The sequence below is a fragment of the Pseudopipra pipra genome, chromosome 20 (genome assembly GCF_036250125.1).
Source record: "Pseudopipra pipra isolate bDixPip1 chromosome 20, bDixPip1.hap1, whole genome shotgun sequence".
NCBI classification, from domain to species: domain Eukaryota; kingdom Metazoa; phylum Chordata; class Aves; order Passeriformes; family Pipridae; genus Pseudopipra; species Pseudopipra pipra.
Genome location: NC_087568.1, coordinates 6,439,903 through 6,455,935, shown reverse-complemented (window position 1 = coordinate 6,455,935; position 16,033 = coordinate 6,439,903). Strand labels below are relative to the sequence as shown.

Here is a 16,033-nt window from a genome sequence, read left to right as displayed (position 1 = left end):
GCTGGGGTCTAGCATGATGTATCCCCAAGTTAGACCTTTCTCCTCCTACGTAAGGCTGCATTTTGAAAGGGTTTTGGCCCCTACAAACAAGCCTGTATTGACTCTTGACAAGCATCTGAGGGTTATTTTTAGAGCAAGAAAACCACACCTGGTGCTGGACGTGCAGAGGACTGGGCTGAGTTCAGTAAAGGGCTGTGGAAGCACATAAGAGGAACAAGGAGGGAGGGAACGTGTTTCACACGACTCCCCAAGTGTAGGAGTCAGTGGAGACCCCGGGGTGGGTGTGCCAGGAGCCATCAGCTCCATCCATCCCGCACAATTCCATCCGCGCACTGCGGCTCCATCCGTTCGCTGCTGAGCCCGGAGCCCCACGCTGGAGCCCGTGGCTGCAGCCCAGTGAGGTGCAGCATTGCCTGGCAGGCAGCCCTCCCTGTCTCCCTCTCTTTCCCTCTCTCCCTCTCTCCAAGGCAGATGTGTTTCTGAGCACCTCCCCAGTCTAGACTGCTCCAGCTGCCACCTTCCGCACGAGCAGTTTGTCTTGGAGCTCGGCTCCTTCCCTCAAGAAGCAATCCCAGCCAATCCAATCAGTGGGCAGGGAAGAGAGGTGATTGGGAACGCCGATAAAATATGAGGTGCCTGATTCCAGGCCTCCTTGTACCAGAAAAGGCTATTCAGGCTGCCAGTCTATGATAAATTAAGGAACACACAACATGTTTGAATCTCTTAATGAATGAGTCATATTAATAAAAAAAAAAAAAAGGGAGACTGCATGCTTTGTGTGATCCATGGGAAAAGTTTTAGTCTCGCTCACACAGTTGGATCAAATTTTTTTGCTAATTTAGCCAGAAATATCTCTGAAGGGAAATCTTCTTGCAGGCAAATGACCAAGCATCAGAGAGAGGTCTATTTGCATGAAATGAACTTTGAAGAGCAGTAGTTGAAAGTGTGTTTGAGATAAATGTGCTACAAAGGATGTAGGATTTATAAAAATACTTGTATATATTTGTACAATCTGTAAAAACAGAAAGTGAGTGGTAGAGTAGGTGATGCCTCTGTTTCTTCCCAGCCTTTCAGACTGCCTTCCAAGGTCTGAGATTGCTCTAGAGACTGTTCTGGAAATGTGTCTATAGAAAAGCTGCTTTTGTCAAGATGGAATACTAATATTTTGTTATGTTTTGTGCCACCCCTCTACTGGGAATCCAGTTGTGGACAAGGACCTTTCTGTGATAGGTGTTGTACAGACCCAGAACAAACATCTGTGCCTATTGAGGAAACCATGTTACAAGGCTGGCTCCCCACCAGCAGCTCGGCTCCTGCCAGAATTATGAAGGCTTTTTGTTTTTAGACTGGTTGAAACCCAGATGTGTCCAAATTTTAATATGATAAGTCTGCCCTGGAGAAGAAAGAAACCAAAGTGCTGGATTTTTTTCCCCCTAAAGTTTCAGCTTTGTTTTAGGCAGTACTGGAAGCCAGGTTTAGTTCAGGTTCTGTCTCCCCTCTCTTTGCAGCACCTGGCAAGGCCAGGGAGGTGAGGAGGAGTTGGTATGTGTGTTGAAGATGAGGGTCTTCTCCTCCTTTTCTGTTCTCCTGAGCAGGGAATTTTTAATTCCAGTGCTGCCTCTGTAGCTGCTCTGTCCTTCTGTGCTGGTGCTTCCCAGACATACAAGGCTAAAGAGTAGATTTTGGCAGTGGCCTTGCATATGAAATATATTTCTTCCTCTGGGAATGTTTCTTTCTCTGGGAAGAAAACAGGTCAGGTCCTTGATCTACAGGGGTAATGTCACTGCTCAGAGCCTGGTGCCAATGTGGGGAGAAGATTTTGATGTGTTTTCTGAACTCTCTTTTAAGTTGACTTCTACCACACGCATTAGCATCTGAGAAAGAGGAATGTTCTCTCTTCTCAGTCCTTGCAGTGTTTTGCATCTCCGGAACAGCCTTTTCTGGGATACAGGAGAACTGTGCCACTAGTGCTGGGCAGGGGTACACTGGGGAGACCCTAAAGTAAATGTGTGTGTCTGTCAGTGTGCACTGGAACATGAACTTAATAGTTTCCTGGGAAATCTCAGCTATTTGCTGCCAGGCTGAGTACTTGCTCCTGGGGAAACAATTACAGGAGTCCTTTGCTATCTGACCAAGTTGATTCAGAAGTCATTCAAAAGGAAGCAAGTCATTTCCCAGATCTCCAACATCGATTCCTGTATTCAGTATGCTTTCATCAAGCCCTCCACAACAGGTTCAGCCTTGCTGAGTTTGGAGCTCTGAAGGCAGAGCTCCCCCCAGCACTGCTGCGGGCAGAGGAAGCAATGTGAGCAGGGTCACCGTGTGGGAGAGGCAGAGGTATGAACTGGCAGCGAGAGGAAACAGTGAGATTTCCCTTATCCTCAGGGTCCGATGTATTTCCCTTTCAGACAACTTAGCTTAATTTTCCATTTGCAATTTGAAGCTCAAAAAGCTAAGGTTAAAAAAAAAAAACCCAAAACAAAAAAACAAGTCCCTTTTGCGCCAGAAAGTTTCCCAGCGGCAGCTTAGAATAAATCCCATAATCATTCGGTGGGATCGGTCGTCGTGTCTAATGCTACCGTGGGAAATTGAGAAGGGTTAAACTTTTATGTGGCTGCCACGAGCTGCCTCAGGAACTGTTCGGGCTGGTTAACAGCTCAGCTGTTTGGCTGCAGAAGAGAGACGGAGTATCAGCCTCTGCCGTGTTTCTCCTTGATCTCTGATCTTGCTTTGTGTGATAACAGGGTGTGTGTTCTCTGCCATCAGTTTGCTGAAGGAGCAGGCAGGAAGCCAGAGAGACAGGAACTGTGGTGCCAGGAACGGTAGCTCGCTGCGGGAGGCTCCTGGCTCTGCTGGTCTCGTGGGGTGTCCCTGCTAAGGGAGGGCAGGGGCAGAGCAGTGATATCTTCCTCCCCCTGCCAGGAAAAGGAAACTTTCCTGCCCCTTGGAGCACTTCCCGCTGCTCCCTGTGGAATTCCCCAGGGATGCTCTAAAGGGTACAAATGGAAAGGTGCTGTGTGATCAACTCTGCATTGGGGGTGAGGGTGGAGATGTCTCTGGTGAGGGCAGAGGCTGCGTGGGCATCACCCCCAGGCAGTCTCTCAGCACCTTGCTGCGTGGCGGCTCGCTGACAGACATCTCCTACTCTCCATGTCTCCGAGCCTTATGTCTGGAGTGGGACTGCATCCATCATTTGTGAGTAGCTGGGCCCTGATCCAGCCCCATCCTCCTCTGGCTGCCTCTCCGGATGCGCGTTTTTCTCCGTGTGTATTTCAGGATTGCTCTCCCCAGGCAAAGCCGGTTGTTGGACGTGGGCCTCTTGTCCGAGAACTGGAGCTGGGTAACATGGAGACACATGCACAGAGCAGAGGAGAAACAAGTCTCTAGGAAGGCTCAGTCCATGTCCCACCCAATCCAGCTACCAAGGAATCATGTGAGAATCCAGAAGGTGGCCTTGCAGTGCATCTTGTCTCACCACTACCTGTGTTCTTCCAGCTGCCCCTGGCCTCTTCCACCTTGGCTGGCTTAATTTATACATGGTCATATTCTTACCTTATGCACTTACTGTAGTGGCTGGCACCTTTTAGCCTTTCATCCCACAGAAGTCTTGTCCCTCTTCCTCTTCAGGAAAGGAAAAGGAAAGGCTGAAGGAATGATAAAGCAAAGCAAAGTGACAGGGACTCCCGAGTTACGTGCTGCTCTGTGCTGCTCCAGCTAGAAGCCTTTCCCTTAACTCCGTATTCCCACTCCAGTGCAGGTATTAACTTTCTCCTTATTTTTTTTGTTAGCTTCAGTTTGTTCTGAACAGCCCACATTTTTGGAGAAGGTTTTTTCTCAAGTGGCCAAGTACAACTGCAGCTGCTGTTAGCAGGAAGGTGGAAAAGGTCACCTCAATTCTGGTACATAGAGAGCACCCTGCTCAGAGAGTTGCATCTTCTCTTCTCCTTCTAAGAGTAGATGGGGATGGGTTTGGATGGAGAAGAGGTTAAGGACTTTAATTCATCTTTGGAAAACTCTAATAGCTGTTGCTGTCTCAGTTGCACTAGATTTGTTGTTTGATAGTTATTGTCCCAACTAAAAGGGCAAGGGGATTTTTTTAATAAAAGCTTGGGTTCTGGAGCACAATTATACACGAGGCTTAAAAAACTCTACAGTTACGTGTCTATTTGCACAGCTGTATAATTGCATTATGCACGGGGCCCTGAGCTGGCACAATGGCAGGTTAAAACACTGGGCATATTGCTAAAATGAGGGTCAGCTGTATCAATGAGGGTTGTTACTACAAGGACCAGTAATACTGTGTTACCCAGCAATAAGCAACGTGCAGAGGGGTCAGATGAAGTGTCCCAGGCTATAGAGGCTGGACACCTCCAGGTCAGGCATGGCTGGGCAGCAGCAGTGAGTGATATGGTCACAGAAGTCCATCCCTGCCTGTCTCAGTGTGGGGCATGAACTATTTTGTGCTGCATAGGCTCTTACACTTTTTTACAACAAGCCTGGGCATTGCTTACTCCTCCCCTGATTTTTTTTCTTCTGTGCCAAGTTTGGCTCTTATATCAATCCCTTTTATACAACTTAATTTGTTGCTTATGTGTAGGAGGGTTGGTAATATCAGGGGAGTGTTTATTCATCAGTTACCTATATGGGTCAGGCCAGTCTTCTGTGTTGAAAATCTTTTCCTGAGCAGGAGACTTCGGGCAGGGATCTCCAAGGTTGATTTTTTTGTTACTGAATCAGGCACTTGATGAGTCCTGAGAACTTTGTTAGAGACCATGAGTTTGTCAGCCTTGCTCAGGGGCAGTACCAGCCTGAGAAGCTCAGGAAGTCCTGCAGCAGCAGCTGTGCCATCCTGCTTGGAGAGGAGGTCCTGCAGGGATGATCCAGTGGGAAAGGGAGTGAGGCCATACAGGCCCAGAGTGCAGCTGAGGGGCTCATCCTGCCCCTGCCCCACACAGTGCTCCTGGGACCTGCTCTCCTGCCCACCATGCAGTTGGAGAGCTCAGGCTGCCTTCCAAACATCCTTCAGTCTGCTGCTCTGGATGTCTCTCCTTTTCATTGCATGCAATGAAGGCTTGTCTTTTGTAACAAGCTACCAGAATATAAATCCTCCGGGAGACACTTCAATTAACAGTTATTCTTGTTAGACATGTTTGGCTGGGGGGAAAAGAAGTTCTGAGGAGTTATTAGGAGTTGCAGATGGCTCTCCAGAAATCTGAATTCTCCAGTCCATTGAAAAAAAATATGAATAAATAGATGAATAAATTCCAAGGAGTTCAAATCTCATTGGTTAAGGATTTTTTCCTAACCTGTTTCAGATCAGTGCACAGCTGGGCGTGTGATATCTCCACTTTGTTCTCGCCCTCTTCCAAGAGCCCCCACTACTCTGACGTGTCTGACATGAACTTTTCTGTATTACAGAGCCATATTTAAGAATTTCCGACGCTCACACCAATTTTTATTAGGTTTTATAACCCGACACTTTAAAATATGAAGTGCTGGGATACGATTACTTTGTAACTCGTGTAGCAGCCTACAATACCAAGAACTCCATGTGTCCAGCTGATACAGATTACAACACACCATGTTCTTCCCTGCCAAGGTGCTAACACGTTACTCCTGTTGTGTGCTCGCACGTAGCAGGAGAGTCCAAAGCTGAGAGAGAGTTGTGTTACCCCTGTATTACAGCACAGGTCCAGGACAGGGGAAGTGTGAAACACAGCTGTGATCCCAGGAATGCAGCAGAAAGATGTGGATGCTCTGTCTCTCCTGTGTGGAAATATGTGCTCCTGCAGATGTTTTTGAGCGTGGCTTTTTATCCCTGTGTAGTAACAGCATAACTTGAAATTTTGGCTGTGGTGCTGTAATTGGCCCTTCTCCCTACGTCTTCTCCGAATGATTGTGTTGTGGGTCTCTCTGAATCACTGTCAGGAGCTTCATCCTGTCACAGAACCATCATTAATACCTGTTTTTATTTTTCCAGGGTCCACCAGGTCTACCAGGCTTACCAGGACCCCCTGGCAAGAGAGGCTCTCGAGTAAGTGGTGTGAAATTTTCTGTCCATTTTTACTTGTGTCTGCCTGTCCTGCTGTTCCAAGGACCATTCTGTGTTCCTGTGGTCGAGTAATGGTTGCTTCAGGCCCCTCACTGTTGAGGTCTGGCCTTCCTGCTTTTTCTCATTCTCTGTTCAAGGTTTTCAGGAGGCCACACTGGTGATTTGCAGCCTCCCTGAGCTAAGGTTTGGCATCAGGAGAGGCTGGGGATGGTTGTTTCCAAATGTTTGTCAGAAGAATGAGCTCTATCTGTCTCATTTTGTTTCCAGTATCCATTCCTTCTGTGCTGAATGCTAGGTTTGGCTGCTTTTTATTCTGTCCTTCACTCTCCTCAGTTTCCCAAACTGCTCCATTCAAAGCACTGGGACCATGGTCCAGGACCAAGGACTCAACACAAGGATGAGCTTTTGTGTTCCCCAATCTGAGACCTGCTCTCTGACTCCTTTTCAAGATGTAAAGCAAAATTTTTTATCTGTTCTACAACATCCATGGCAAACTCCTGAATTTCTTCCTCCCTAAATGAAATTCTGATGCAGATCTTTGAACATTGAGTGCTATGCTGAGGAAACATCTGGTGCTGAGTGCTGCAACAAGCTGTGAGAAAAGCTTTAGCATTGGCCTAAGTCTCCCAGGGCTGGGCAACATGCCTGACCTGGATACAGTTAATTGCTGGCACCATTCTCCTGATAACACGCTGCTGAGCCACAAGGCACAGCCATGGAGCCCATTTCCTGAGCACTGAACTGATGTGGGTTGGGAATCAAAAGATGTGAGTGTCTGAGGCTGGAAGAAGGGAATATTTGGACCCATGATCCAGGCAGCATCCTGGCCTGGCAGCAGCAGGAGATTTCCTCGCACATACTTGGCTAAAACTCAACCCCATGTAATGTCTTTAAAGAACAAGCGAGAAGCTGAGAGCTGGGAGGCTCAGCATTCCCCCAGGACTCTCCTTACACTCCTGTGAGATCTTGCAGTAACCAGTAAAGATAAACTCACCTGGGCATGGGTGTGAACAGCCCTGAACACTGATTTGGGCTGTGAGTGTGTGGTGTTAGGGAGCACCAGGGTCGTGTGTGTTACAGATGGGGTAACCTGTTCTGCAGGTAGTAACCACAGCAGTAGTGGATCAAGGGTTGGACTTGATGATCTCAGAGGTCCCTTCCAACCTGGCTGATTCTATGATTAGCTAAGTTCTTCAGTGAAGCATCACCACAACCAGTTGTAGAGCCCTGATATCTTCTGTCACAAATACCCAAGCATCACCCACATCAGCAGATTGCCCAAAGCTTGCAGTTCATATCCACCCCTACTGAGGCTGGAAGTTGGTTCCAACCCCAGCTCACTGCTCACGAGGGGTGTTTGGTGTTACTTCTGGCAATCTTGTGGTGAGCAAACGAGATTCCAAGTCTGGAGTCCACAGCTGCATCCCCTGCCTGCTGTGTGAGTGAGCAAATTCCAGCTCTACATCTCAATTCCACTACCAAAACTTGAGTTTTTCTGAAGGAAATAGCATTGTGGAAGCTGTGTCATAATTTTCTGTGTTATTCCCCAGCTGTGGCCCACTCCATCCTATGTTTAAGATGATCCTCTGAAAGACAATAAGCAACTGAGGGTTTCTGAGCTCGTGCCAGAGGTGCTGAGAATTGGTCCAGGAAAGAGTTCCCAGTTAGGAAGTGCTCAGCACAGCTGAGCTTGGCTTGGCTTGGACCACTGCAAAGAGTCTGTGCTAATTTTGGGAGGGGGCAGAAGGGTCACTCTGTGAATGTCTGGCCTGGAGCACTGGAGACAGAAGTGCTCTGTGCCTTAATTGTTTTGACTTAGGGATGTGTTTCTCCTAGTATTTTTTTCTTGTGTCTCTTTGGGGTTTAGAGATCTCATTGGAAAGAGGAGCTGCCAGGAACTAAGACAGGCTTGGGGGAATTTTTGCATCTTCTGCTTTTGTTGTGCTTGAGCCACGTAAAAATAAACGTGCAGCACTGTCTGTTCTGCCTCTATCTGACCCGTTCCTCCAACAGAGCAGCTCTAGAGTTCTTGCACCAGCCTGTGGGTAACCCATGAGATGTGCCATCAAACTCCAGCCCAAGGTTGGAGCTCCAGATGGGAGGTGAATGTTGCAGGCAACTTTGCAGTGCTGGATGCCGGGGGAAAGGGAGAAATTTTCTTGTCACCAATGCAGTTTATGGCCTAATGCATGAGATGTAATTGCCCTTGTTGTAAGTTGCATAGCCTGATTAGCCTTTGCCTTGAGTGCGAGACTGTGGTGGGTGGCAGTGTGTGAGAAAAGCTCACTGATCCCACTCTCCTCATTTCCAGCAGATAAGTATCACCAGACGTGCCTGTGCAGTCTGAGGGTGGCTCTTCCATGTAGGTAAAGCCACCTGGTTTGCAAAAACACCTACCAGCCTCTGTAGCAGCAAGGAAGAGGTTGTTATTGGGACACATCTCAGCATTCAAGTGCAACTCAAGGCTGGGTAGCTGAGTGGATAGTGACAGTTTTCTCTAAAATGACAATTGTTTAAAAGCTAATCCCCATTTTAGAAGCACTGATTTAACTGGACATCCTATCACTCAGCATCAGGGACCCATTGAGACAGATTCAGATAATTCCTGTACTCGACCCTCTGCAACTATCAAGGCAAATTTTCATTTTTGTAACAAATGAGAACTGGGTGTTTCTTTTTCTCATTATTTCCTGAGGGAAATAATGGAATAAAAAGTTGCAATTCTAATGACTGGAGGAGATGGCTGATAACACTTTCTCAGGAGCTCTCCAACCTGAAGAGATACTGCTGTCTTGGTCACGTGTGCTCTACAGGAAAGTTTTGTCTCTGTATTCAGAGAGGATTGTTTTCAGCTTTTATGTCTGCATTAAAGAATTTGAGGCATAAGAAGAGATCTGTCCACACCTCTCCTGCTCAGATAACTGTGCTGTGTGCCTGGGCAAGTGTCTGTGTAAGGTCTGAGGGAGTGGCAGTGTTGTCCATGAAGGGTTTCCCCAGCTCAGTGTTACGTGGGCAGGTGGGATGGCCTTTCCACTGTGGTGTGTGTGAGTGCTGGCACTGGGGTACCTGCACAGCACCCACAGTTCTGTGCAAGCCACGTGTGTTGCACTTCATTGCTGCAGATGACCTTTGCATTTCTTCAGACATTGAGGTCTAACAGGGAGGCTGAGGCTGGGATTTGTTCACAGGGATGTGCCAACCAGCTCTACAAGGAGCTGTCAACAAAGGGCTCCCAGAGGAGCAATAACTCCTTCACCATTGTAGCTCATTCCTTCCTCACCCCAGGCTTGATTAACTTCACCCCAGCACTGTCTCATGAGGGCCTTTTGCCAGCACATCCCTGTCCATCACAAATTGTGACTCATTTCAGTCCTCACTGGAGTAGTTTGACCAGCTCTGCAGAATAGTGCTGTGCACTGGGACACTCAGTCTTAAATGCTGCCTTCCACATGAGGCTGTGGAAATCCCAGTTATCTATTCTGCTCCTACGTGAGGGAGACAGCAAGTCTTAGACACACAACAGGCAGGAGTCCAATTCATAGAATCATAGAATGCTTTGGGCTGGAAGAGATCTTAAAAATCTTCTTGTTCCAATCCACCACTGTGGGCAGGGACACCTTCCACTAGACCAAGTTCCTCAGTGTCCTATCCATCCTGGCCTTGGTTGTTTACTTCACCCCCAGGAGAGCAAAAAAAGAGCTATGATCAAATTTTCAAAGCACTTAAGTAATTCTGGAAGCCTGTTCCCACTGGAAGTCACTCCCTGTCTAAGTGGTGAGCAAGCTCAGGTACAAGGGAGTGTTTTGTCCCTGTCCACACAACAGGTCAGAGACAGAATTGGGAATAAAAGCCTGACATGCTGCAATTGCTCTTGGTTTATTTAAACTCTGACACAACACAGGAGAAATCCAAATGGATGGGTGAAGGGAATACAGAAGCACTTCCTGACGCTTCAGGATGCACTTGCCATCCTCCTGTGAACCTCAGCAGCTTGACAGATTGTGAGGTCCCAGTGTAACATGTCCCTGTTACATTTGGTCTGTGGTTGGAAAAAATCTCCCTTTCCTTCAAAATGCAGGGCTTCCCTCCTAAAACAAGGAACTGAGTCAGCTGTAGAGGTTCCCCGGTATCCTCTTTCCATTAGGGAGGTTTTCCAATTTCTGAAAAGTGTTTAAAGAAACAGTTTGTTTGGCTTCACTTCAAATATTTAGCTCGTTTTTTCAGCAAGCCAGAGGTCACAGTGGGATCTGTAGGTCAGGAGCAGAAAAAGTTGCTTTACACAGTGAAACCCCAAGGCATATAATGAGTTTCTAATCAGTGGTCATTCCTCTGACTGGAGCCCTCTAGCATTTAGCAGAAGTTTGGAGGATTCTTTTTCCCCCCTCCTTGTGAATGCTGGAGGGTTGGGGGGAGCTGTGCACAGTTACACTTTTGTTAATTATTGTGGGCTGTGAACCTTTATGCATAAAAGCCCTTCTGTGAGCAGGGTCCCATCTCCAGGCACTTCATGGAGCTGGACTGGGTGGCTCAGTGTAGTTCTCAAGCAGCATCATTCACGTAAAAGACATTCCAGGGAGATGGGAAAACCCCCCTCCCTTGGAGAATACATTCAGGGATTGTTCTGGTCTCCGTGCCATGCAGTAGCTGTGGGCCACTGCTGTCCCATGGTAAAATTTTCCATGGAATTTCTGGTGCAAGGCTTGGAAGGCTTCAGATGCAAGTTTGCTTGCTGCTAGATTGGATTGTTTCAGCAGTTAGAGGAAGCCAAAGCTGGTGGGTAAACAGGCACCCAAACAAAGAGTGATACCTGCTGTGGGATTTTTTCATTCAGTGGTCTCAGCATTGTCCTACTCTATGTGTAGATAAGAGGAGCAAAACTCATGTATTGATGATAAAGATATTTAGGAGAATCCAGATTTCTAGGTATGAGTGAGAAGTTGAATTAAATCCAGGGTAGAATGTGTAAAATATAGCAATTAACTATAGAATTACAAAGCAATTAACCCTTGAATTGCTTCTCCATGGAAGAGGGCTATTTCTGGGAACACTTGTTGGGAATGGGTAGATCTGCTGGGCACAGGAGAAGAGGAATGAACATGGGACTGGGTTTAATGAAAGGGTGAGCAGTTTGGGGGCTTGATGGCTGATATTGGGGTTTGTAGATCTGCCTGTGATGAATTCGTAAGGCCTCCCTGTCCAGATTGGGTGCTGCTGATGGCTCCTGAGGCAGCTGCTGTCCTGCACCTTCTGTTCCTGAGCCCATCTAACAGTACCACACCACATCTTCCTCCTCTGCCAAGAATGTGGGTGTAATCACAGATTCAGGACTAACCGTGCTGGAACACATCAAGATCAATTATTTTTTACAATTTTTAGGACTACTGCCAGACTACACCCTTTTCTCTCCACAGTTACCAGAGCAGTTTAAGACATTTAGCACAAGCCCCAGACTTGGTCACAGCAGTCTCTTGCGTGCCAGACTGGACTTCCCACTGTCACTTCATCAGCAGGATGTGGCCATTTCTCGCTAGGATAAGACCACATTTGTCTTTAGGAACAGGATGAGTCTCTGACCTTCCTTTGCCTGGATTACACTGGATACAGTCTCACTGAACTCAGTGGTCAAGGCTCTGTTTTATGTCAAGAGTCTCTGTTGTTTGTAACCACGTGTTTTGTCACTGGAAACTGGGGCCAGGTTCTTCCTCCCTTCTCTCACTTCCTTTTGGTTAAGGCTTTTTAGGATTTTGTTGCTGTGCTTTGGTTTAGCTCTGGAAGAGCCTGCACCAGATTTGGCTGGCAGTGTGATAAGTTTCTTATCCAGGAGCTCTGGGTTGGCAGCTCAGCTTCCCATGTTCCAGGTTTCCTCCTGGAAACTATCATTCTCATCTAGGATCACATCACACTATGCTGCTCCCTCTAGTCTGACACTGCTGTAAGCGTGCCCCAGGCTATGGTGGAGCACAAATTTCAACTAACTGTGGGCTTTGAGCCAAGCTGCCTGACTCCAAAGTTAAATAACAGCTGAATTCCCTCCTCAAGTCCAGCAGCAGTCTGGATTTATGGACCCTGTTCAGAGCTACCTCAATTATTGCTTACATGTAAGAGCTTTTTAGGAACTCATCTTATATGGAGACTCTACTGTTCTGATTTCTGTCATTTAATATTAATTTTCCTACATATCTGAGACTTGAAAGACTTGGGTTGAAGCACTTTTGCTGCCACAGACTTGTTGAATTACCTTAAGGAGCTCATCCAGTCTCTGTTTCAGTGTCCCACCCAATGAAGTGAGCAGATGATGCCATAGTTTTCTGGGAAGGTGAATTTACTTAAGGCTCCTCAATGCTCAGGTACTCTGGCTACAGCAGCTATGTGGGTTTTCAAATGACAAGTTGATACTCGAACACCTTAATTTTAATTAACTTGTTTCAGTTTCACTGGAAATTCACAGCCAGGCTAAACTATTGGAGAATTTCAGGTGAAAATTTGAAAGGCAATTAAGAATGGGGCAATAAATTTATTTGGTTTCAGGCTGAAAATTTGGAAGGAGTTTAAGAATGGGATGTTAAATTTATTTGGGTAAAAAAATGCCATTTGAAAAGTTCAACCTCAGCCTTTTAATTCAACAGCCTCTTACAGCAGAGCAGCATGTTGTGAAACAGCACTGAGCACTCAGCAACTGTCTGTACCACAAGATGCAATAAAAAAAGGCATTATTTTCTGCTACAGTGTGGTAAAAATAAAACTGAATAGAGATCAGTGCACTGATGTTCTCTCGAAAGACAGCAAGGGCACTGAACTTGGCTGGCAGTCGTGTCTTTAACTGCACTGATTTTCCTTGGAAATCAAACCCTGAAGATTTTGGCCCCAAAATGCTCATTGGAAATACTTGCTGAGAAAGTGCCTGAGTGGCTTTTTATCCCCTTGCCTGTGCTCCTCCAACTCGAGGGTACAGCAAGGGCTCCTCGTGGTGGTATAAATCTCACACATGTCCTTGGCAGAATTCTTGGAGCTGAATACTCAGGTTGTTTCATCTCCCAGGAACGTTTTCAAGGGGACTTAAGATTATTATTACTTCTGCCTGAAAGTTTTGCAGATCTCCTGTGCTGTATACAATCCTGGGATAAACTATTCTTAGCTGCCTATTCCAGATAACTCCTTAAATAGTCTTTGGAAAATATGCAGAGTGCTTTTAAAATACGATGTAAAAGGAGATGCTGCTGTGTGTGATCTGAGGTAGATACTCTGACAGTGTCACTGGCTTGTGAGACCTAAGAAAAAAATAGAGATTTAGCTATGTAGAATATGGATTTTAAGGATTTAAACAGGGACTTACTGCTGTTCCCCATTTTACTGTCTGACCATGCATTCTCTTTCCAACCTCTAAAGGCAAAAATCTGGTTGCTTTGTAAGGGAAATGAGTTCATCCCAAAGAGTTGAACAATTTCCCTTTAGCAATTACTTGTGTCCTCTTCAATTTTGACCCAAAAATATCATTAACACCCCCGCACACTTCCTCTCCCCTCTGCCTGCCCCCGTCCCTTTCTGCTGGGGCTCCTCGCAGAGCTTGGACTCCCCTGACCTGTGGAATGTTTGGTTTACCCAAATTATCTCAGTGTCATGACATGTCTCGTGGTGACAGACACACTCCCCCTTCCGTGGGGGCCGGTGGGAACCAGCAGCAGAGATTCCCCCTCTGAGGGTGCCAGGGAGGGTCCCGGTGACACCATCCCCCTGCCAGGGCATGGGCACTGGTGCTCTGGGTTAGCCTGGCACGGCACAGCCACAGGCTTTCTGCTGCTCCAGGACTAAAACTGATTCCCACTGACTCCTTTTGACTCTGTTTTGTGGCTTTTTTTGTGTTTTTTAGGGTCCCCCAGGTCCCCACGGAAACCCCGGCTCACCTGGACCCCCAGGACTCAAAGTAAGTATGAGTTGGCTCGAGGAGCTTTTGTCTTCCCATCTCAGAGGGCATCCCAGGGGAAGGACAGATTCCTTTTATCCTGCTCTGTACAAAAAGGCAGTAGCTGAAGCCATTTCTCCCTCCCTCCAGCAGCACAGCCAAGGCCTTTTCCTGCACTCAGAGAGACCCTTCTCTGTACCTTTGTCCTTGGTTCTCCCAAATTTGAAAGGCTGCCTAATTAGGATCCTACTTAAGCTATGCCTGTGCCAGGGAGCAAGCTGCTGTGTTGAGACAAGGACAGTGGAATCCTCTCACTCCAGAACCTCACCAGCTCTGGATTTTTTTTGCTTTCTCATTTCTCTTCTCTGGATTTTGGAGCCTACTCCTCCACTTTTGGGTCTGGACAGTAGCAGGAGGAACTGGCAGCACCCAGCATCTTCCTCTGCTTTCCTCCACCCCAAACTCCCTCCTCTCTCTTTCCTGAGTTCATGGGAACTCTGATCTCTATCAGTCTTCCCAAACTGATCTCATTGCTTCCTTCTAGATGCCCTCACCTCTCCCATGAGGGCTCACAGGCTCCTCCTGCAGTGCCAGGAGCCCTGTGTTTAGTCCTTTTCTCTGTACACACATTCCCCCTGGGTGGGATTTGGAGGTGGGAGTCACCCCCTGCAGTTGGACCCCCTCCTTTGCCTGGGATTGAGCACAGAAGTGGCTCTGGAAGGGACCTAATCTGCTGCAAAACCCTTCCAGAAGGTGTTTTAACTCCCAGCTCATTCTGTGTACAAAGCTTTGCGTTACCTAAAAACTGTGAATTTCCTGGGAAGTTGGTTTGGATTGTTTTGGTGTGATTGTTTACACAGAAATAGATTTCTGTTTTATAACACCTATGTGGGACTAAAGAACAGTGGAGTTTTGGGAGGCAATGCTTAACAGAGGTTTCCAGTACCAGGGAAGCTGTAGGATGTCTCAGCCAAACACAGAGAAAGGTACAAGCTATAGTCCTGTCTTTTCATGATCTCATCAGTAGGCAGAGATGTTATGAGCACTATTGATGCTCTGGAAAAAAGATTCTGGAAACTTGGCATGCTGCCTCCACGTGATTAAAAATTAGGCACTGGAGTCATGCTGGTGAACAGCAGCTGGCTTAAATTCTACAGGGGAGTTATATGGCCTGAAAAGTGAGGCTGTAAAAGTTCTACATCTTAGTGTTCTGCATCTATTCTCCATCAATGACTTCCAGATCACACTCGTTGAGTTTTATAAGTCAAATCAAAGTTCTTTTATCTGACTTCCAGTCCTGCAAATTCCTGCCTGGTCCAATCTGTAGAGTCAAACTATGTTTCTATGCTATAGGACTTTTTTCAAAAACACTTTTAGCCTAATGCCTGGTCAGAAATCATCATTTGGCTGTAAAGCTCTATTTAGTTGGTCACCTAATAGAAATTAAATCTTCCTGCAAGCATTTTTCCTCCATCTCCATGCACAGTCTGGCAGCAGGAAGCCCTCAGTGGATGCAGAGCTGTGATAGTCAGCAGAGATCTGGTGTCACAGGGCTGTGTGATATATCTCAGTTTTGTCCAGCCACCCTTTGCAGGATTAGGATGTTCTACATGATGCTTTGTCAAATGGGATATGAGAGCTGGAGCTCGGCCCAGGCCTGGGCATAAGTTCATCTCTAGCAGGGAGAGCCTGGTAAGCCAAAATTGCATGATCTTTGCATAAGGAACACTTTTTGGAAGGTGTATCAGGTGCCAGGCTTTTGACTTCCCTCCTTCCCTTCATTTCTCTGGTGTTATACCAGTCTCAGAAGATGGACTTTGCCCAAAAAAGTTGTATCTCACCCTCTTAGATGTATTTCACCCTCTTAAATGCCTCTAAGCCTGCACCTGGGACCTGATGTCTTCATCATAAAATCATCATAGATTGGTTTGGGTTGGAAGGGGCCTTAAAGCTCGTCTTTTTCCATCCCCCTGCCATGGGCAGGGACATCTTCCACTAGACCAGGTTGCTCAGAGGCCCATCCAACCTGGCCTTGAACACTTCCAGGGATGGGGATCTTGTTAATAGACCCAGCCTGTGGC

The 16,033-nt window shown here is 46.9% G+C and overlaps 1 protein-coding gene across 2 annotated transcripts in view; it reads left to right on the top strand.

The window, feature by feature from the left end:
- COL27A1 (collagen type XXVII alpha 1 chain) overlaps nt 1-16,033 on the top strand; it is a 145,805-nt gene that overhangs the window by 18,488 nt on the left and 111,284 nt on the right. For both annotated transcript variants that reach the window (XM_064677080.1, XM_064677081.1), the window contains exons 4-5: nt 5,981-6,034; nt 13,920-13,973. In XM_064677080.1, the coding sequence (XP_064533150.1) occupies nt 5,981-6,034; nt 13,920-13,973 (108 nt within the window). The remainder of the gene's footprint in view (nt 1-5,980; nt 6,035-13,919; nt 13,974-16,033) is intronic.